At 35.7% G+C, this 23,921-nt stretch overlaps 1 protein-coding gene across 1 annotated transcript; it reads right to left on the bottom strand.

Moving 5' to 3' along the window:
* Positions 1-2,833: 2,833 nt before the first annotated feature.
* Positions 2,834-12,283, bottom strand: LOC112529625. The gene is made up of 7 exons (XM_025140952.1): positions 11,225-12,283; positions 10,853-11,015; positions 10,437-10,703; positions 10,215-10,288; positions 3,896-5,065; positions 3,503-3,686; positions 2,834-3,312 (listed from the first exon to the last, which is right to left on the bottom strand). Exons 1-7 carry the CDS (start codon positions 12,281-12,283, stop codon positions 3,227-3,229), a joined length of 3,003 nt encoding a protein of 1,000 aa, XP_024996720.1. The 3' UTR covers positions 2,834-3,226.
* Between the last annotated feature and the right edge of the window lie 11,638 nt (positions 12,284-23,921).

A 23,921-nucleotide genomic window follows, 5' to 3' on the forward strand; every position in this document is an offset into this window, starting at 1 on the left:
TGTGATACCCATTACCCAATGTATTACCAATTGGGGTACCACCATGTACCACAAAATTTTCACTCGTCTCCTCATTTCCCAATCCATCTTCTCCGGCCACCTTGTGATACCCATTACCCAATGTATTACCAATTGGGGTACCACCATGTACCACAGAATTTTCMCTCGTCTCCTCCTTTCCCAATCCATCTTCTCCGGCCACCTTGTGATACCCATTACCCAATGTATTACCAATTTGGATACCACCATGTACCACAGAATTTTTACCCGTCTCCTCCTTTCTCAATCCATCTTCTCCGRCTACCCCTTCATTGTTGCAGCCACCATCTCCTTATCTCCCTTCTCCCTTTCACCTTCCGCAACACACGCATGCACCCCTGCACCACCGTACGAACTAACACAAACACAGGGACGAGGAAATAGGCAAAGCACACCCGAACCTTCCCCTTCGCACCGCCTCTGTCGTGTCTCGTCTCCGTCGTCTGCCTCGTGAACCACTCCAGGAAGTCCCAGTCAATGCTTTGAAGCCATCAAAGAAACAATCAAAGCAAAACCAAAAAGGGTTGTTGATTTCATAGGGCCAAATCAAAGAAGAGAGATAAGGTTTTCTAATAAAGGAGAAGATGAGATGGTTGTAGAAGATGAAACCGTCGATGAAAAAGTAGATGGGGGTGGTGAGGGTGGCCGGAGAAGAAGTAGACGAAGGAGAAGAGTACCTAAAGCATCTAGGGTTTTATAATTATAACATTACCAATTTACCCTTTATGTTATTTTAGGATATAACATTAATTATTTAAATGATTGGCTCATATTGGTTCTCACAGTTACCACAAACAACTCAGTTCTCATTTGATTAAGCCCCTATATATATATATATATATATCTATATATATGTATATGTAGACTTGGGATCATGTGAGACCAAGGATTTTTCGTGAGATCCGTAAGACCAATTCTTAATCCTTGGATTAGATCTACAATCTAAACATTTATAATCACAAAATTGTCACGAGACTTCTCAATAATCACAAATTGCTACCGTGCAACTTTAGATGATTAGATCATTTGTTTATAAAGTTGATCAATAAACATAAATTGGTCTTACGGGTCTCACACGAACCCAACCCTATATAATATATATATATATATATATATATATATCCATCATACTTTTGGAATAAGTTGTCAGGAAGTATGAAATCAAAGTGAAATTCTCTCTTTCCTCAACAAACCTACAAAAATCTTTTGAACCTTCAAAACAAATCTCCACTAGTTGAAAAATCACTACAAACGCTATTAAAAAACTGGATATCACCGATGAATTTTACTAGCGGAATTTTCATCGGAAAATTACCGACGGGTCCCAAAAAAAAGCCACAAATTCATCATTGATTTTTTAAAAAAATAATAATTTATTTCGATAACTTTCTCGACGCTTGTGACAGTTTTTTACTTATCTATAATTTTAAAAAACCGTCACAAATTCATCAAAAATCCATCGTAAAATTGGTCTAATTTTTTTATTAATATAAATAATTAACATTTTCAACAGGTTTCCCACAAATATTTATTAGCTATTTATTTAATTAAAATCTGTCGAAAAATTATTTAAAAAATGTTTATTTATTTATTTTCTTCTGTAAACTATTTTTTTTTAAAAAAGAAAAAAGTATTTTTAAAATTTCGTACGAGTTTTAATTTTTTATTTAAAAATTTAAATTCAGTTGAAAATCGGTTGAAAAAGTTTTTTAGAAACTGTTTTTTTCTACTAAAAAATATATATATTTTGAAAAGAGAACAAAAAAAATTATTTTAAAAATTTCGACGAATAACCATATTAGGTATCTATATATCTTAGTAGTTTTTATTTTAATTCACATAAATTTTAAATTCCAGGATTTTATATTAATAGGGGTTTTTTTTCCTTGGAACAACTAAATTTCTAACAGATTAACCATAAGGGTGGTGCCTGATTAGTTTGAGCTTGGTTCCAAAGATCAAAAGTATCAGGAGGTTCCAAGTTCAAATCCAAGGAGAAATAAAAATTCTCTTGTAGCCACGGAGGTTCAAACGCGATGACTCCAGGCTATCTGCAAAACAGGTGGTTGTTCTGGGATTAGTCGGCTCGTATAGTGGGCTGGATATCCAGGTTAATAAAAAAAAATTATGACAGATTTTTAGCTAGAAAATCCATCAGTAATTTTTTTAAATCTTTTTATTGAAAATAAATTTTCTGCTGGATTATTTCGAATGGATTTCAATCAGTAATTATTTTAATTTTTTCAAATAAAAAACATTTCATATTTTAAATAAGAAAAAACAATTTTAAAATAAAACTACGAGCAGAAATTCTATCGCAAATTTGTATTTTTAAATACAAACGGTTCTTATTTTGAATAAATTTTAAAAAATTATAAAAATAATTATCGGCGAAATTTCCTTCGAAATCTATTGGTAACACTAAATCATTTTTTAAACCTGGTAATTAGCTCGAGAAAATTAGAAAACATATAAAAAAATCCGACAGATTGCTAACGGTTATATCCGCCGAAAAATACAAATCCACTAGCAAGTGTGTTTAGGGGGAAGGGGGCGTATTTCCCGCTGACTAATCCGTTGGAAATTTGGTTTTTCGACGGATTTCACCATCTGAAAAACCTCATTTTTAAGTAATGGAACCGACGGTACAAATTCTCTCTTTCTTATTTTGTAGTTTTTAATTTGGAGAATCTTCTCTAACATACTATAACAATAAAATACAAGATAAATATATATTGGCCTATTTAAATATTACTCATGTCCCATAAATAAATAAATAAATAAACCCCCACAATTGATCATGATGACGATTCTTTTTTCCAGGTTATGTTGACAGCAATTTTTAATGAGCATTTCATATGAGAAAAGAATATATACAGATTAAAATATGAGACCAGAAAGAAGTGATGTTAATAAAACACGTAACGGGTATGGTTTTTGGTCCTTGTCATATTCATCCGGTAAGATAACGTTATTTGATAAGGGCTTACCCGAGTAATTAGCCTTTGGTAAACCACCCTTTAATAAGCTCTCTCCAAAGAAAGACGCCGTAACCCAACCCACATACATCATGTACCTCACAAATTCCTTCTTTGAGCATCATGATGATGATGATTATGCTTTTTGACTGCCAACTGATGTTCAAGTTGAGACTTACAAAATGAGGCTGCTTGAACAGGAGATGCCTTCATTGGCTACTTTGGTTCGCCACCTTTTTCATCTTGTGAAAGAGCACGGTGAAACAGCCCTTTGGTGGAGTAGGATCATTCACATCTGTTGTAAAATGGAAAGGAGATAATCATAACTTAATCCCAGATTAGATTAGAGACTCCACCAAAGTCAAACATCATGAAATAACATATGAATGGAGTAGAGATGAAGATGATGGTTTTTGAGTTTTGAAGGGTTTGGCTGCTAACTGATCATAAGTGTTACGAGTAAACTCATGCAAGGTGACACTTACTGTTTGAGGCTGCTTGAACAGGATCTGCATTTGTTGACGACTCCGACTCACCACGTGTTTTCTTCTCGTCCCTGGCTTTCTTCTCGGCCCTGGCTTTATTAAAGATCACGGTGAAACCCTCGGCTGATGCAGGATGATCCGGATCCCAAACCCCAAACTTGGGCAATGGCCTACCCATCTCCTCCTGTGTCAGATCACATACAAATTATCCTTAAATTAAACAGCCAACAACAGAAAGTATGATCTCAAGACTCAAGATAATTGACATCAGACAATGAGGACCTTCATACCCTCTACAGATCTTTCCTAGTCCTACATATCCCAAGAGGCCAAGACTACACAAAATTTCATATAGTTATTTAAAGCAGAAACTAATAGAAATTGTCGAATTACCCATTTGCCCACGTCAAGGAGGTTCCCTTTGGAGAGAAGCATTTCTGGTTCCTCTTTGGGTATGTAGATGAGGGGAGGTACTTCAGTTGTTTCAGAGAAGCAGGTCTGGTCCTTATTCATATCTTCATAGTCTATTTGTTGTTGATAAGTCACCTGACGTTCAAGTGCAATCTCAAGCTCTTTCACAACATGAACCATCATCGGCCGTCCTTCAAGAGATTCATGCAAACATAGATATGCAATGTTTGAAAATGTTACCAAAGAAGTTGGATTCATTTGCTGCAACATATCTTGAAAGATAATCTCGTCTAATTTCTTTTCTTTGTAGCTATTTTTCCACAAACGCACTAGGGTCCGACACCGAGAATCGATGAATTCAAAGCATAATCTCCCACATAATACTTCAAATAACACCACGCCAAATGAGTATACGTCGGACTCTTTCGTTAGCAAACCCATCTCCAGATACATTGGATCTAGGTACCCGAGGGTACCTACCATATTAGAGATAACAATTGTGTGAGGCTGATTAGCAGGGCTTATTCTTGACAGCCCGAGATCAGAAACTTTAGCATTCCAATTCTCATCCAGTAGGATGTTGGAGCTTTTGATATCACGATGCAAAACTCTCTGTTGTGTCCCCTTGGGATCATGAAGATAGCTTAGTCCCCTTGCAGCACCAAGGCATATCCTAAGACGTTGCATCCATGTGAGAGCAGGGTCACTTAAATGGCGATCGAGGCTTCCACGAGATGCATACTCGTACACAAGGATCTTCTCACCACCCTCGTCACAATATCCTAGGAGAGATACGAGATTTTCATGTGTGTAACGGGAAAGCATCGTGATCTCTTTCCAGAACTCTGAGTTTCCTTGCCCAAGAGTGCTATCTAGACGCTTAAAAGCAGCCATACTTTTCCCTTTATAGTGAGAGATTGTTCCTTTGTACACCTTCCCGAATCCACCTCTTCCGATTAAGTTGTCGTCACCAAAGTTGTTGGTGGCTGATTTGATTTCTTCGAGTTGGATTACAAGATGTTTGAACTCATTGAAGAAGATGGCCATGATCAAATGATAATGAAAAAACTGAAATGAAAGTGTTCCAAGCAATTTCAAGTGCAGAAGTAGAAAGGAGATGGTAATGATAATGCAGATGATGAAGAGCAGGAACTACACATTTATTGTATTATTAGGACTCAGGTGAGATGTCTTGAATTACATCACTTCCTTTTGCCCCACATCAACACATATAATAATAATAATAATATAACTTAACCAAATATAGTATCTAAATCAATATCTACTTTTAAAAGCTATATGAAGAACATATGCCAGCTAAAAAGATGACAAGAAGACAAATTCACATCACATCACTCAAGAACAAAAGTTCTACACAATACAAAGCAATCTTATCTTCCACTACTCAAAGAACAATAAAGTGGAGCTAAAGATTAACAATTGCATGATACCCACAACAGTAAAGTCACCCACCTTATCCCACTTAGCATACTGGCCTATGTTCTAAAAAGGGAAAGAAGAAATATAATGAAAGAGATGCCTTTTTGACTTCAAATGATCTCTTCAAATTCAAGAAAAAAGTGCAAGCAAATCACAAACAACACAACAATTTAACGTGGTTAATCGTGAGAGACGGAGTTTTTATATTGATGATCAATGGAGGAACGATAACAGAAAGGGTTATGACGGGTGTCGAGTCCGGCAAATAATAAAATTTATGAAAATAAGCCTATTATCTCTTATACACACTTGTGATAGCGATAAGTAGGGTCGTCTCCTCAGGGACTCGGTGTTAACCGTAAGTCCAAGACGTAACCGCGTGCAAATTCATTGACATTAAAACAATATATAAAAAGGGGGGGGGGTTGGTTGGAAGATTTATACATAGCCTAAAAATGCAAAATAAATTGAGAACTTAAACAATAATGAATAAATTCTAGTGATGAGTATAACTAGTTCTTTATCAAATCATGTATCATTGACTTGTATAAAAACAATTTTTTAATAGATTTTAGACCGGTCGTGAGTGTCGACACGCGCCAAACACTCCGCTTGTCTTTATAATTAAACTAACACGAGAAGCTCGATAGATTAGTTCCTAATTGATTAAGTTGATTCYAGTCACGGACGTAAAATTCAACCTACCAATCGCCTTACGCAATAAACAAGCACCAATCCTAACTAATGAACGGACGCCCGAACATTTAAGCTAGATTACACAGTCCTATAATGCAACCCAATGAACTTGATTGTCTATTAATGCACTATTTGCTACCAAGTGGAAATTAAAAACAATTACGGATTCCTAATCACAACTAGAAATTCAAATTTAGGCTAAAGGATTCAAAGGATCCTTCTCAAAACCAAAATCCCAAAAATAAAAGAACGGTTTTGAACAAGAATTGTGCAAATAAAATTCAATTAAGGCTCAATGTTAAACAAGTCTCAACAAAGTTCAATGCAAACTAATTATAATCTCATCACTAGAATCAAAAAATTAGCAACCCATAATTTTAATCCGAAACAGAAATTAAACTTACGGATGGTAGAAAATTGTAGAGTATCGAGAACACTAAGTTGAGAAATCAAAATTCATTTCTAAAATCTGGAAATGGATTTCATTTTGCTTACAACATCTTGATTCCTCCCTCTTGATTCTCCTACTTCTCCTCTCGATCGTTACCTGCGGTCCTCTTCTTCTTTTGCTGTCCAATAGAACAGCTTGCTGCTACCTCGATGACAGCCCCTCTCGATCCCTTTCTTCAATTGACAGCCCCTCTCGCCTGCTTCCTAATCGAACAGCTTCTTCAATCTCTGTCTCGAGCCACAGGTTCTCTGTTTGCCTCTCTCGGTCGACTGCTTCCTCTCGATTGACAGCCCCTTTGCTGTCAATCGATCGACAGCCCCCAATTCTATCGACTCCCCCCTTCTCTCCCAATCGAACATCCCTTAAACACACCTCCATCTCTTGTCGCTGCCCACGATCTCCCGTCTCTACCTCGATCGACGCCCACGTTGCTGCTGCTGCTCACGTCTCTCTCTCTCTCTCTCTCTCGCTGCTTCTCTCACTGCACGATTTCTGATTTGGGCCTGCTGTTTCCTCCTTCTTGCTGCTGTTTCTTTTGGGCTGCTTGTTATGGGCAGCCAATTTGGGCTATTGTTTGGGCTTCAGTGGGACTGTTTGGATGCAAGGAACCAAAAACAAACAATCAATCTTTTTTTTCTTTCTTTTCCCAACTGAAATAGTCTCATAGGATTAAATATCAATTTAATTAAAAATGGATATTTTTAGGCATCTAATTGACATTAATCTCAAGGTACTTTGACGTAAAAAATGTATAAATTTGGGCTTATCAGGTTACCTTTAATAAAGATCCTACCACACAGGCACACAAGGTGAAACCCTTCTATTTTGCACCAAGTTTTCTGCTCAAAATTGCTTAGGAAAGAAGTAATGTCAAGAACATCCTAACCCTACCCAAAAGAGGGTTTAAAACTGCCTCCACGCGACTTCATATGCAATCCTATATAGGTTGCATAAGTCCCCGTAACTAGAATTGCCGCGAACCAAGCCTCTTCTTGCATCAAAATCGCAGCAAGAACAGACAAGGGCAGAAAGTGATGCTACTTGGCCACGACTTCAACTTCGCATGATTTGCTGGCTTGGTGTGGGTGTGTGGCTATATCACCAGAATTCAACAATTTACAATTAAACCTTGCCTGATTAGAAATACGAGAATCTATATGGGTTCGAGTTCAATGCCTTACACAATAATCCCAGAAAGTGGATTTAAAAAGGAAAGGGTCAAGTCAAGATGCTCCTCCAAAGAAACTTAGTACCAAGTTCGAAATTCCCATACTTGAACTTCCATCCAACCATCGTTTTTCACTTGTGGAAGGCCTTCCAATTTGGGTCTAATCAATGTGTTGTGGGTGTTTTGATCATCCTTTGGTCCAATGATGGGGGTTTGAGGGAAATATAAATAAATACACCTCAAACGGTAAGGCATTGCATTTTCCCTCGATAGGAGCCTCAAATCTTGAGTGGTTTTCTAGTACTTTGTAAACCTTGTTAGTTTTACAACAAATTGGTATCAGAGCCATAAATGTATGGCTTCAAGTTCTGTCAATCGTCTGCAATTGCAGACTCAGTTACCCAAGTTAAATGGAAAAAATTACTACCCCTGGAGTATTCAAATGAAAGTCTTGTTTGAGTCACAAGATTTATGGAGGGTTATTGAAGAGCGGGTTAAAGAACCAGAAAACCCCACGGCCCTTACAGCACAAGAAACGAATACTCTAAATGAAGTAAAGAAGCAGGACAAGAAGACCTTGTTCTTGATCTACCAAGCAGTAGATGAAAACATATTTGAAAGGATCTCATCTTCGGACTCTTCTAAGGAGGCCTGGGATATGTTGTACAAATCAATGTGTGAATTTGATAACTTAAAGATGAAGGAAACCGAGACCATAGAAGAGTATTACACTAGAGTAAGATCACGTCTTTACCTCCCTAGATTTTGCAAATAACATGTAATTCTTTGTTTTTCAATAAACATACAAAATTAAAAATTGGAAATATGTTGTGTTTGTATTCAACCCTCGTTCTACAAACACAATCAGTGTAATGTACCATTACAGGACCAACAATGTTCAACCCCCCATAAAAAAACAATAATTCTTGCACGAAACCCCCCTCAAGACAAGAGTAAAAACCATGGGATCATTTAGGCCACTTAAAGTCCAACTACCAATATGAAATCAATAAGAAGTCTTATCTAGATAAAACTAGAGGCACTCAGTATCCATCGTACTCTTGAAACAAATCATCAAAGTATGAAATCAAACTAAATCAAAGACCGAATGAATATCACCCAATTTTTTTCTTCTTTCTAGCAGCAAACCTACAATCTCTAGACCACCAAAACAGATCTCCACTTGAAAATATAAATACAGATGATGTGAAGCCACTGTCTAAAAATCACTCACTACAACAAAATTGGATTTGTAGGACACCTTCAATCTCTAAGCGTTCCAATAGACTGTTTTATAAGACTTAATTTGTAGGACAAAAATATAAAGCGTCCTATCTAAATGTGTTGTAATAAGTTTATATGACACTTTTAGGCGTCTTAACAAGTTTTTTAGGACATTTTTAATACAAAGTATCGCATTAACAACTTTATAGGACACTTTTGAGAAAATATCCTATAAACTCATATGTTTATAGGACACTTGTTTTTTATAAGAGAGTTTTTCGAATAGTATCCTATAAAGTTGCTAATGAGACGTTTATACTAAAAATATCCTAGAAAACTTATTACAACGCCTTTAGATAGGACATTTTATTTTTTTGGTCCTATAAATTAAGTCCTATAAAGAGGTCTATTAGAACGCTTAAAATTTGCGAGTATCTTATAAACCCAATTTTGTTGTAGTAACTACAATGCAACGGTTACATATGCTTTGTCAAAAATTGCAGCCATAGTTTTTTTCTTTTCTCTCTCTTTCTTTTGTATTTTGTGGACTGTCTTCTATCACATATTAAAAACAATAAAATACAAGATAAATATATATCTTGTATTGGGCCTATCTAAGGGGTCATTTTATCCGACTGCTTACCCGGTAAGCGCTTATTGATAGGAGTCAATATTATGATTTATTTTGATGCGTAAGATTTTAGTATATTAAAACTTATCGAATGCAACAATTTAGTGGGTAAGCGCTTACCTGGGTAAGAGTCGTCATCCTCACTTACCGGGTAAGACTTGACGACTCTTCATCATTCTCATCGCTCTTACCCGGTAAGATTTCTTGACCCTTCTCATGTTCATCCGATGAGGAAATTTATCCGGTAAGTACTTACCAAGTATGTGTTTAGTAAACGAACCCTAAATATTAGTCCATGCTAGAAATGGATAAACCCAACAGTTGGTAGATGCTAACATTAATTCTTTTTTCTGGTTTACGTTGACAACAAATTTGGATGAGCATTTCATATGAGAAAATAATGTATACAGATTCAAAACATGAGAACAGAATTTGAGCATGTAATAAAATATGTAACTGAAAGAAGTCCACGTTACAAGATGTCAATAGAAAAGTAACCCCTCTCCAATGGAAGGAGTAACCTTTTTGCAACCCAATCCACACACAACATGTATATCACAAATTCCTTTGAGCATGATGATGATGATGATGATGACGATGACGACTTTTGACTGCTAATATTCAAGGTAAGACTTAAAAAATGAGGTTGGTTGAACAGGATATGCATTCAATGGCTACTCCTGCTCGCCACCTTTTTCTTTTTGCCCGTGGCTTTATTGAAGAGCATGGTGAAAAAACCCTTAGGTGGAGTAGGATCATTCTCTTCTGTAAAACAAAAAGAGGATATTGAGGCATAAAATAACATAAGAATGGAGAAGAGATGTAGATGTTGGTTTTTGAGTTTTGAAGGGTTTGGCTGCTACCTGATCATAAGTATATATTTAGGAGTAAACTCATGCAAGGTGACACTTACTGTTTGAGGCTGCTTGAACAGGATCTGCACTCGTTGACGACTCCGACTCACCATATGTTTTCTTCTCGGCCCTGGCTTTATTAAAGATCACGGTGAAACCCTTGTCTGAAGCAGGATAACCCAGATCCCATTCCCCAAACTTGGGCAATGGACCCATCTCCTTCTGGGTCAGATCACTCCTGCTCGCCACCTTTTTCTTTTTGCCCGTGGCTTTATTGAAGAGCATGGTGAAAAAACCCTTAGGTGGAGTAGGATCATTCTCTTCTTCTGTAAAACAAAAGGAGGATATTGAGGCATAAAATAACATAAGAATGGAGTAGAGATGTAGATGATGGTTTTTGAGTTTTGAAGGGTTTTGGCTGCTACCTGATCATAAGTATATATTTAGGAGTAAACTCATGCAAGGTGACACTTACTGTTTGAGGCTGCTTGAATAGGATCTGCACTCGTTGACGACTCCGACTCACCATATGTTTTCTTCTCGGCCCTGGCTTCATTAAAGATCACGGCGAAACCCTCGCCTGAAGCAGGATAACCCATATCCCATTCCCCAAACTTGGGCAATGGACCCATCTCCTTCTGTGTCAGATCACATACAAATCATCCTTAAATTAAATGGCCAACAACAGAAAGTATGATTTCCAGACTCAAGATAATTGACATCAGATAATGAGGACCTTCATACCCTCTACAGATCTTTCATAGTCCTACACATCCCAAGAGGCCAAGACTACATAAAATTTCATATAGTTATTTAAAGCAACAATTTATAGAAATTGTCTAATTACCCGTTTGCTCACGTCAAGGAGGTTCCCTTTGGAGAGAAGCATTTTGGGTTCCTCTTTGGGTATGTAGATGGGTACTTCAGTTCTTCCGGAGAAGCTGTTCTGGTCCCTATTCATATCTTCATAGTCTATTTGTTGTTCATAAGTCACCTGACGTTCAAGTGCAATCTCAAGTTCTTTCACAACATGAGCAGTCATTGGCCGTCCTTCAAGAGATTCATGCAAACATAGATATGCAATGTCTGAAAATGTTTCCAAAGAACTTGGATCCATTTGCTGCAACATATCTTGAAAGATAATCTCTTCTAATTTCTTCTCTTTGTAGCTATCTTTCCACGTATGTACTAGAGTCTGGTATCGAGAATTGCTAAATTCATAGCATAATCTCCCACATAATACTTCAAATAACACCACACCAAAAGAGTATACATCAGACTCTTTCGTTAGCAAACCCATACGCAGATACAGCGGATCTAGGTACCCAAGGGTACCTACCATATTAGAGATAACAATTGTGTGCTGCTGATTAGCAGGGCTTATTCTTGATAGCCCGAGATCAGAAACTTTAGCATTCCAATTCTTATCCAATAGGATGTTGGAGCTTTTGATATCGCGATGCAGAACTCTCTGTTGTGTCCCCTTGGGATCATGAAGATAGCTTAGTCCCCTTGCAGCACCAAGGCATATCCTAAGACGTTGCATCCATGTGAGAGCAGGGTCACTTAAATGGCGATCGAGGCTTCCACGAGATGCATACTCGTACACAAGGATCTTCTCACCACCCTCGTCGCAATATCCTAGGAGAGATACGAGATTTTCATGTGTGTAACGGGAAAGCATCATGATCTCTTTCCAGAACTCAGAGTTTCCTTGCCCAAGAGTGCTATCTAGACGCTTAAAAGCAGCCATGCTTTTCCCTTTATAGTGAGAGATTGTTCCTTTGTACACCTTCCCGAATCCACCTCTTCCGATTAAGTTGTTGTCACCAAAGTTGTCGGTGGCTGATTTGATTTCTTCCAGTTGGATTACAAGATGTTTGAACTCACTGAAGAAGATGTCCATGATTTGTTGATCAAATGACAATGAGAAAACTGAAATGAAGTGTTGCAAGCAATTTCAAGTGCAGAAGTAGAAAGGAGATGGTAATGATAATGCAGATAATGAAGACCAGGAACTACACATTTATTGTATTATTAGGACTATTATTTGTAAGGAAAAGTAAAATCCCAAGTGCCAGCTAAAAAGATGACAAGAAGACAAATTCACATCACATCACTAAAGAACAAAAGTTCTACATAATACAAAGCAATCTTCTCTTCCACTACTCAAAGAACAATAACGTGGAGCTAAAGATTAACAAGTGCATGATACCAACAACAGTAAAGTCACTTAGCATACTGGCCTATGTTCTAAAAAGGGAAAGGAGAAATATAATGAAAGAGATGCCTTTTTGACTTCAAATGAACTCTTTATGTTTCTCAACATCATTACAATTTATGGACTAGCAGTTTTCCCACTTAGCATACTAGCCTATGTTCTAAAAAGGGAAAGGAGAAATATAATGAAAGAGATGCCTTTTTGACTTCAAAATGAACTCTTTATGTTTCTCAACATCATTACAATCTATGGATCTAGCAATTTCTACACTAAGAAAAAACTTTAAGGAACCAAGGTCTTTGAGTTTGAAAGCACTGCTTAATTGTGATTTAATCTGTCGAATATTAGAGTTAGAAGCACTAGTGATAATGATATCGTCAACGTAGACCGATGACGCAAGCAACAAAACTGCTACCATTACCTTTATGGTGTGTTTGGTGTCCAGACAAGACAGGACAGGACAAGACGTGATAGAATAGAACAGAACAAAACATGACAAGACAGTTCAACGTTTGGTAAGATAAACTGGACACAATAGAACAAGCTAGTAGAATGACCAATTTATCCCTAATGAGTTGTTTATTTTAATTAATTTATGTAATTTATTAAATTATAATAGAACAATTATTTTTTATAACAAAATATATCATTTGAAAGTTTTCATCAAAACAATTAAAATGACACCAACAAAAAGTTAATGTAGTTTCCAATTTTTATTTTTATCGTTTTTCTACGTTATTTTTTATTATTAATATATAATAAATTACATGAATTAAATAAAAACCGTATAAAAATAATATTTTGAGAACAGTAAAATGAAAGTTTAAGAAACATAAAATAAAATAAATAAAATTTAAAGAATGAATAAAATGAAAAAAAGAGACGTACTTGACGTTTTAGAAGATAATTAAGTTTTATTTTGAGGTTATATGGGTAAAATATAAGTTTGTTTCACCTTATTCAACCCTGTTTCATGGGGTAAGGGTAGAACAGGTCTGTCCCACTTTGTTCTACTATGTTCATGTATGTTCCACATAAAAATCATGCCAAACATGAGACACAGGACCTCTGTCCTGTTCTGTCCTGTCTAGTGTACAAAATGCACCCTTATATAACAGGGAATAATCAGCATAAGATTGCGTAAAACCAGCAACAATCATAAATTGTGACAACTTGGTGTTCCATTGCTGAGAGGCTTGCTTTAAGGTCATCCAAAGACTTATGTAATCGACAAACTAGTTTTCTACCATTTGGAACCTCCATCTTAATCTCATAACCATAAGGGATATCCATGAAAATTTCCTCATATAAATCTCCCTTCCGAAAAGCGTTATTAACATCCAATTGAATCAATGGCCAAGATTTACTTGCCGTAACGGCTAATTAATAAGGTTTTCATGGTTACCATCCTAGCAACACAAGAGAAAACGTATCAACAAAATCCATGCATGCCTTCTTGTTGATGAAAGCATTTTGCAACCAAACGAGCCTTATGACACTCGATAGTGCCATCATTCCCATATTTCAATTTGTATATCCATCGACAACCACTAGATCTTTTATTTTCGGTAACGGAACAATAGCCCATGTTCGATTTGCTTCCATAGCGGGTTTACGCCATTCGAAATGTTGAACTGCTTACTCAAATGTTATTGGTTCACAAATGGCTATGACAAAGGCCTTATAAGATGAAGATAGAGGATCATATGTAACTGTGATTCTCAGTTGGATATTTGGTGGAATTTGGGATGACTTGATGTTGAATAAGATTACCGTGATATGAGGGCAATTGCCTTTGCCGAGAAGACTTACATAATGGCTGTGAAATTAAGGATTAAGATAGCTGGTTGAACATCACTATGTTAAAAAGAATTGGAATCTGTATGTTTGTTTCACATAATGTAGCTTTAGAATTGAAATGAAATATTGGTAAACGACCAAAATGCTCTTTTTGAAAATTTTAATTTTTTTTTTTAAAACTAAAAGTGTTTTTATAAAATAACTATTTAATATGTAAAACAATATAAAATATACAACGCAAATATAACCATAAGCCAAACGAAGTTATTAAATTGATGGTGTTTGGCGTTGGTTCAAATTGGTGGTGGTCCGCAGTTGTTCAGACGGCGGTGGTCGGCAGTGGTTCAGAACGATGGTGGTTTACAATGATTTAGATGTAGGTGGTTAATGGTAGTTCAGATTGGTGGTGGTGGCGGTTAAGGGTACTCATGGGTTGGGTTGGGTTGATCGGGTTGAAGACATTTGAACAACTCAACCCAATGCTTGCGGTTTGAAAAATCTTAACCCAACCCAACACAAACCGTACAGGTTGGTCGGGTTGGAGGTTCAGGTTTGAATCCAGAGAGGAATAAAAAACCTCTTGTGACACGGATGTTCAAATGCGGTGATTTCAGGATACCTGGTCATCTTGAGATTAGTTGACTCGCATAACAGGTTGGATATACAGGATAATCAAAAAGAAAGAAAAGAAAAGAAAAGAAGGAGAAATATTTAACGACAAAGATGCCATTTTTTACTACAAAATGAAATCTTAAAATTCAAGAAATTATATGAAAAAGAAAAAGGTTCAAAAAATTAAAGGATCCCTGTCAAAGTGATGTAGACAATTCATCTTGGGACCCTACCAACTGATTTCCTAAGAATGGGCAAACTTTTAGTCTGAGGTAAATGTTTTTTTTTTATTAATTTGGATATTCAACTCGTTATGTGAGTCGATTAATTTCGGGACGATCACTTGTTTTGCAGATAGTCCGGAGTCATCGTATATGAATCTTTGTGGCCACAAGGAGATTTGTATTCCTTCTTGGATTTGAACTTGGGACCTCCAAGTACTTTTGACCTTTGGAACCAAACTCAAACCAATCAGGCACCACCCTTGTGGTATTCGAGGTTAATGTTTTTTCTTGGTCTTGATAGGTTACCAAATTAAAATTACTCCATATGTTGCAAAGAACTATACTTCATTTGATTATGAAAACTCCTACATCCAGTTGTTCACCATGAATTACCTCCTTCATCTTCCTAACACCAGGAACCACATTGTCATTGGAGAAATCCATAGCGAATTGTCCTATAAACTCATTAGCAACTTTATAGGACATTTTTGAGAAATTGTCCTATAAACTCAATTTTTTATAGGACACTTGTTTTTATAGTACATTTTTTCAAATAGTGTCATAAAAAGTTGATAATGGAACGCTTTACATTAAAAGTGTCCTAAAAAACTCATTACGACATCAAAAAAACGTTATATAAACTTAATACAACACCATTAGATATGACACTTTATTTTTTTTGGTCCTATAAACTAAGTCCTATAAAGTGGTCTATTAGGACGCTTACAATTTGAGAGTGTCCTATAAACCCGATTTTGTTGTAGTGAGGTTTCTATGACTGGACCAAGATTAGATGAAGACCCTTTTAAGCTAGTTGAAAGGCAAAAGCTTTTGCCGATGCTGTTATAGTGGTGCCCGTGATGAGCTCACGACCTGTAGTAATTGAGGCTCTTACGTCGTCGAGGAAAGTAATGAAAACCGATCTCAGCTAGGAGAGTGTGAAGGAGATTTGAAATAGAAAGAAACCCAAGTAAAGAAAAGAAGATGAGCCATGAACTTGACGGGGGCAATGCGGCTGGCCGACTGGTGGAGAGGGATGGATGGGCTGGGGGCACGACTTAGAGAGATACATTTTTTCCTTTTTCGCATCAAAATTCACTGGGGGGACTTCCCTCAAGTACAACAAAATCGGGTTTATAAGACACTCATAATTTCTAAGCGTTCTAATAGATCTCTTTATAGGACTTAGTTTATAGGATCAAAAAAATAAAGTGTCCTATCTAAAGACGTTGTAATAAGTTTATATGATGTTTTTTGACGTCGTAATAAGTTTTTTAGGACACTTTTAATATAAAGCGTTCCATTAGCAACTTTATAGAACACTATTTCAAAAACTGTCCTATAAAAACAAGTGTCCTATAAAAAATTGAGTTTATAGGACACTTTCTCAAAAGTGTCATATAAAGTTGTTAATGCGACACTTTGTACTAAAAATGTTTTAAAAAACTTGTTAAGACGTCCAAAAGCGTCATATAAACTTATTACAACGCCTTTAGATAGAACGCTTTATATTTTGGTCTTATAAATTAATTTCTATAAAACGGTCTATTGGGACACTTAAAAATTGAAGGTGTCCTATAAAGCCAATTTTGTTGTAGTGTCCTTTCACAATGTCCATGCTATACATTTTTTTCTAGAACATGCATATAAAATAACACCTAAATTGAAGCTGAAAACTATATCTTTTTAACAAAGGTGGGACCAGGGTTTTCATACAAAGTGAACAACATTTACCAACTCTGTCAGTATAGACTTACGTCAAAGCTTTAGTTGCAAAAACTATATAACAGCTTCGAGTAATACAATAAAACGACACCCTTCAGGAACAATTTTTTCCGTACGATAAAACCATGAAGTGGTGGCCTGTACCACTCTATGCATCCACGTATATTAGGTCTGCTCCTGATTTTGACCTTAATTTGATGGAATAGTCTATGATTATTTTCAAACATGACTTTTGTTTCTTTTAATACATTGTATTTAATTATATTTTAAATACTTTTCGAGTTCAAGCTTTTAATGAACTAATTGAGCAAGAATCGATAACGGAATTTATCAATATCGAGTTCTAGCCCATGTACATGATACATGTACATTATGCATTCATATATATGACTAGCTATACGCACAAACATAGACGTCATACATAAAACCCAATATGACCCAAAACGCTATAGATAAAACCCAATATTACCTGGTACCAACATGTAAAACTGCATGTTAAGACATAAAAACTCAATAAGACCCATTATAACTCGTTAAAATGAATCAGAATCCATTATAACATACCAAGGCCCAATAGAACCCATCAAGGTCTAATAGAATCATTACGACCGATCAAGGCTCGTTAGAAACCATTACAACCCATCAAGTCCGATTATAATCCATTGATACCCATCAAGGACAATTACTAGTTACTACTCATCATAACCTATATTAAGAAATTAAAAAAAATGTTGCAGGTAATTATCGGCAACATATACCACATACCGAAAGATTTCGCTAAAAACAGTTGAATGAAAAATAAAGTAGATTTAAATAAACCGTGTCGGTCACCTATTCAATTTACTGACGAATTAACAAGGGTTTTCTAACTTTTTTCAATCGGGTATCGAGGGAAATGTGACCCATTGCTAAGTTTTCGCTGATTGGTTGATGATTTTGGTTCATTAGTGACGAATTACTCACAAAAAGTTTGTTGATGATCCCTCGTTAGACCGTCACTATTACTTTAGTAAATAAATGTGTCGGTCTTCCCTCGATTATCCATCAGTAATTACCGACATATATGATGTGTCAGGAATATCCATTGGTGTACCTTTATATGTTTTTTCTAATAACGTCACTTTTGTGATTTAAAACTCTCAATTCTAAGAAAGCTAATCCTCATAATCGTTTCTCTCCAATTTTCGTGATTAATCTAGCCTAAAACCCCATGCATATTTATACAACAAAACCTAAAGAATTCTAACACAAATCAAATATCAAAATCATGGTTTTTTGAGTTCATCACATGGTAAAACCGGTTTAAAAGCGTGGAAGAGGATCGGGACTCCTTCGTTACGTTTACAATTAATCGTCGTATGATTTGCAAGAAAAGAATCTAATAAGGTCTGAATTGAATGCCTTGCACAATAAGCCCATCAAGCGAACTTGGAAAGTAAACGGTCAAGTCGACATGCCTCCAATCATAATGAGTTCGAAAATCCCATACTTTAACTTCCATCCAACCATCGATCCTTTGTTGTGGAAGGTCTCTCATTGTGGGTATATTCAATGGGCTGTTGGTGTTCTGATCAACCTTTGGTCTAATAACGGGGGTCTGACGACAAAGTAAATATATCATCCAGAAAACAGTCGGAGAACGATTATCCCTCACTTTCACAGGAGCCTCAAATTTCGAGTGGTTTTCCAGTAATTTGTAAACAAGGTAACTAGCGTATTTTGTTTGAGGCGACCACGTCTTAAATTTGTTTTCGTACGTAATACGGATTTCCTTGAGCGGATTAAAAGCCACTTCTCCAAATCTGCAAATGTAACATATTGCATGTTATAGAAATGTTTGGAGATGATACTCATACAAAATGAATTGAAAAGTTGCAAGCATTTCATGTACTTTAAGTCATCTTAATATATAGTTACAACATTATGATTAAAGTGTGGGGATGTTGCATGTGAAGGGCTAAATTTTTCGAATTTTTGACTTGTTTTTGTGCAATATTTCGATAATGCACACGGGTTGATCATATTGCAAAACTGAGACATGCTGAAAGGAAACAAACTGGGATATATATAGAGAAAGAACCTTGATTCGGGTCGAGACTGCCATGCCCATTCTGAATCTACCAAAGCCGCTCTTGCCGGTAGCATATAACATTTCTTCCCATTTTTGGCAAGCGAAAACCACTGTCAATCGTTAAATATACAAGTACTTTAATGGCGATTCTGGATTTGCTTCCGTTTGAATGGTCGAACCATATTCATAGGCTCCACAATAGTTATATATGAGATATTAGTGATGGAATGATACTAAAGAAGGATTAGAAAATGGCAGGATGGAATGATACTAAAGAAGGATTAGAAAATGGCAGGAACTAATGAATCATTGGTATCAACTTTACCTCTCCACCGTTATTGATTAAGAAACCTTCGCGAAGAAGAAAGTAGAGTTCCTTTTTCGTTGTCCATTGCACGGCATCCTTTGACGATGTGATTATTTCTTCGTAGTCGTTTGGCAGTTTTTGTTCCCAATATATGTCTGAATCTGATATTGGTTGCATATCGACCTTCTCGTCCTCTAACGCCTCATGTTCCACCTATAACGTTATCGAGTTATTGGACTAAGATTTGACTATAGAAGAAAGTAGCATGTTTTCCAAAAACTTGGTGAGCCATATGGGTTTTCTTACTCTGAAAATGTTTTTGTGGCTTAACTAGAAAGTTCGAAACACTAAAAATGTTTCCTTACCGAAGTCGCTATTACTTTCTCTAGGGGCCGAAACTCGATGCCTTCTACTACGAGGGTGTCAGAAGTATGATGGCATCCAAATTGCATTTTCAGGTCAAATTTTCTTCTGTAACTAGTAAACCGATACAATTCAGCCGTCAGCCATCCATCTTCTCTTGGATAAGCAACATACGAAGTCGATCTATCTTTCTCCCCTTCCAATGTGTATTCGAGGTATAAACAAGTGGATTCGCTGAAGGTGTTATCATTAGACTTGAATTTAAACACAATGTTTACTGTGTATGTGACACTTGGGGACAAAAATTGAGCTCTGACATGTGCTTTGAGTCCCCGGATTTTTTATTTAAGGCCGACCACTGCAAATCTGCACGAAGAAGCAGTAAGAGAAATACATTGCAAAATACTTGTAGAACCTAGAAAGAAAGTGGAGAGGAGGAGGACAAGTCACCTCGAATTATAAGTAGACGAAAGTTTATCATGGAGAGGTAAGTTTCTGATTGATTCAGCTGCAGATATCATTTCAATATGTTCTCCTTTCTTATTTAAAGAAAACCAGTGTCCATTAAAAAGGATCCCCTTGGAGAGCAGCATGTTGAGTTCCTCTTTGGATGTGTAGATGAGAGGAGGGATTAACGTCTTAATCATCTCTTCATAGGCCAATGGTTCTTCGGAGTCCACCGGTTTTTCATAGGTCTCCTGAGATTCAAGTGCAATCTCCAGTTCTTTCACAATATGAGCCGTCATTGGCCGTCCTTCAAGAGATTCATGCAAACACAGATATGCAATGTCTGAAAATGTTTCCAAAGAACTTGGATCCATTTGCTGCAACATATCTTGAAAAATGATCTCGTCTAATTTCTTCTCTTTGTAGCTGTTTTTCCACAAACGCACTAGAGTCCGCCATTGAGAATCAATGAATTCAAAGCATAATCTCCCACATAATACTTCAAATAATACCACGCCAAAAGAGTATACGTTGGACTCTTTCGTTAGCAAACCCATCTCCAGATACAGCGGATCTAGGTACCCAGGGGTACCTACCCCATTAGAGATAACAATTGTGTGAGGCTGATTAGCAGGGCTTATTCTTGATAGCCCGACATCAGAAACTTTAGCATTCCAATTCTATCGTGATGCAGAACTCTCTGTTGACCGAGACATTTGTTGGAATTAACGTGTTGAATCGTCTAAGATTATTTTATAATGTCAATATATATTTTTAAAATTTATATTTGACCCACGGATTTCTAATTGATTACGAAAAAATCAAAAATATCAACTTTGTGGACAGATCCGCCACTGATTTAAAAAAAAAAAAATTTCGATTAGATTTCGGATGAATAATTTATTTTCTTATTATTTAATAGAGTCCGTCACAAATTAATCCCATTTTTTAGAAAAATTTAATTATTGTTAAATAACTAAATTTTTTTGACGAATTTTCGATTGATTTTTATTAATTAAGTAATCAATTGAAATCCGTCGAAAATATTAAAAATGTTTCTGTTTGTTTTTCTTTACAACCCATTTTCTGGAAGGAATGTTTTAAAAAAAGATTATATAATTTTTTCCGACGGATTTTCGACGGAATCTTTGATTTGCCGGAAAATATTAAAATATTCTTTTTTTAAGTATATAATATTTATATACGGTTAATAAAACAAATAAACTCACACACCCTACTAACATTTTGTGAGTTTTGAACCATTGACATCTTAGAAGGTGAATGACTCGAATACCATTAGGTCAAAGATCTTTTGGTAAAAAAAAACTATTTTATGGAAGAAAAAAATATTAAAGAAATATATTCTATAATTTTTCCGATGGATTTTCATGGAATCCGGATCCGACGGAAAAATGTTAATAAAAAGTATTTTTTCCTTTAAAAACCATTTTCCAGAATAAAAATTAAAAGAAAGAGTAAATTATGGATTTGGTCCCTATGGTTTGCTGATTTTTATGGAAATGGTCCCTACGCATCATTTATTATGGATTTGGTGCCTGTTTTTTTTTTTGACCGGCAACAAAGACGAGATAGCATAGAAACTAGCAAGACGCTAGCAAAAGAGAGTACAGGTTAAAAACAAGACATGGGAGAATTACACCACTCTATCCAACTAGTCGCCATAACAACTTTCGGCACCCTGTTTTTAAACCAGAAAAAAGAATACGCCTGAAGCTGGCCCGCAAGAAAAATAGCCGTCGTCTGAGAAGGAACAGAGAAAGTTTTGCGGTTGCGCAAGTTCCAAATAATCCAGAAGAATCCATACACCACTCCAATAAACGCCTTCTTACACGAAAAATTCCCAGCCACCTCCGCGCTACGGTCAAGAAGATTATCAATAGAATTCACCTGTCCAATGTCCACTTTCCACCATTTGCACAAATCCTTAAGCAATTGCCGAGATATCGAGCATCCTATGAAAAGATGTTCCTCGTCTTCTTCCACACAATCGCACAGAGGGCAWAGGGAGGAGAGACAAACCACTCCTCTTTTAGCAAGATTAATTTTAGTCGGAAGCCTTTTGTGAAGAAGACGCCAAGCTAGAATATTAATTTTAGAGGGAACCCAAGTGACCCACCAAAAATTTCTGAAACTAACCTGGAGAAGCGAATTAGCATCATACGCAGCTCTCATCGAAGAGACCGAGAAGTTACCTGGAGAAGCGAATTAGCATCATGGATTTGGTGTCTGTGGTATGCATTTTCTGTTCGATTTGGTCCTTCGACCTAACAATCACAATCGTCTACCAGGTCAGTGAAAGTCAAGGGCATAAGGATCTTTTTGCCTTTTTTTTTCTTTATTCTAACATTTTTTAAGTTAATCTTTTTAAATCAAGGGCTAGAATGTGTATATTGGAACTTAAATGGCCAAATATAAACTCCATTATATTTAATTTTAGAGTAAATTACATTACAGTCCTTTGGTTTGTGGTTTGTTTAACTAAGGTCTTTAAAGCGCGTTTATTACACTCTTAACACCTGTGGTATGTAAAAACGCACACTTTGAGTCCCTCGTTCTAGCAAAATAAAAAAGATTCCGGTAACCCTACTATGTCAGGGGATGTTTCCGTCTTCTTACAACTTTTTTGTCTTTTTCATATTGGAAACCTAAAAATATAATAAAATTATATATATATAGGCACGAAAATCGTGTATTTTTAAGAAACAGTATAAACCAATTTCGACCAATAGGAAAATTCTATTTTTTTTCTAATTAAATTTAATCAATAAGGGTATTTCGGTTATTTACAATATTTTCTATTAAATATGAAAGTTATTAATAAATCTTAATTAAAGAAACAAAATAAAGGAAATTGTATAAATGGTAACATTTAAATATTTAATTATATTATAATATTAAAATTTTGAATTTGATATATTGTTATGAGATTGAATTTGCAAACGGGTCTTAAAGATTGAATTGCATTATGGAATGAAATCGTAAATTATAGTTCAAATTAAAAAAATAATGTTAATGAAACAGGTTTCATGAAGGTGAAACTGGTTCATGTTGTAATTGATTCATGAGTAATATGAAATCGTTTCATGGTGAAACACGTTTCAGTGATAGTGTAGTTGATCCGTTTAGTAGAAAAAAATAGAACATGAAACGGGTGCATAATTTATTTGGTTCGTCATGAAATAATTGAATGATGAAACGGATACACGATAAATCTGCTTCGGGATCTTGAAGTTTATAATTTGCTCCAGAATCTTGAAGATTGTAAGGAGTAAATGAAAGAATGCATCAAATCATGAGTGGAATAAAAAAATTAATTTACATGAAACAGGTTTCATGAAGGTGAAACTGGTTCATGGCGTAATTAAACAATGAGTGGTGAATTGCTTTCATGGTGAAACTCGTTTCAGTGATAGTGTAGGTGATCCATTCAGTAGATGAAATTAAAAATGAAACGGGTGCATAATGTAGGCGGTTCGTCATGAAATAATTGCAAGATGAAAAATAAATTAGTTTCATTAATAATAATAAATGTTAACGTAAAAATAATAAATTACTTTACAAAAAATAGATTAGTTTCATTAATAATATGATATACATGATATGGTTTCTTTGAATAAATGAATATTTGGTTTTACCTTTTTACCCTTATTGGTATTATAAAATGTATTTTTAATTTATTTTTAATTTCCTTAAATAACCTTGATTAATCTTAACCATTTATCAAGAAAATGGATGGGTGAGATTGGTTTACAC

Source organism: Cynara cardunculus (genome assembly GCF_001531365.2).
Source record: "Cynara cardunculus var. scolymus isolate 2C chromosome LG 16, CcrdV1, whole genome shotgun sequence".
Taxonomy (NCBI): Eukaryota; Viridiplantae; Streptophyta; class Magnoliopsida; order Asterales; family Asteraceae; genus Cynara; species Cynara cardunculus.

Excerpts from the sequence above, each read along its gene's own strand:
- LOC112529625 (XM_025140952.1), bottom strand. The coding sequence starts at position 12,283 with ATGGACATCTTCTTCAGTGAGTTCAAACATCTTGTAATCCAACTGGAA. Across the intron at positions 5,066-10,214 it reads CCACGGGCAAAAAGAAAAAG|TTCCTGCTCTTCATCATCTG; the intron begins GTGGCGAGCAGG and ends ATAAATGTGTAG. Across the intron at positions 3,313-3,502 it reads TGTTCAAGCAGCCTCAAACA|ATGTGAATGATCCTACTCCA; the intron begins GTAAGTGTCACC and ends ATTTTACAACAG.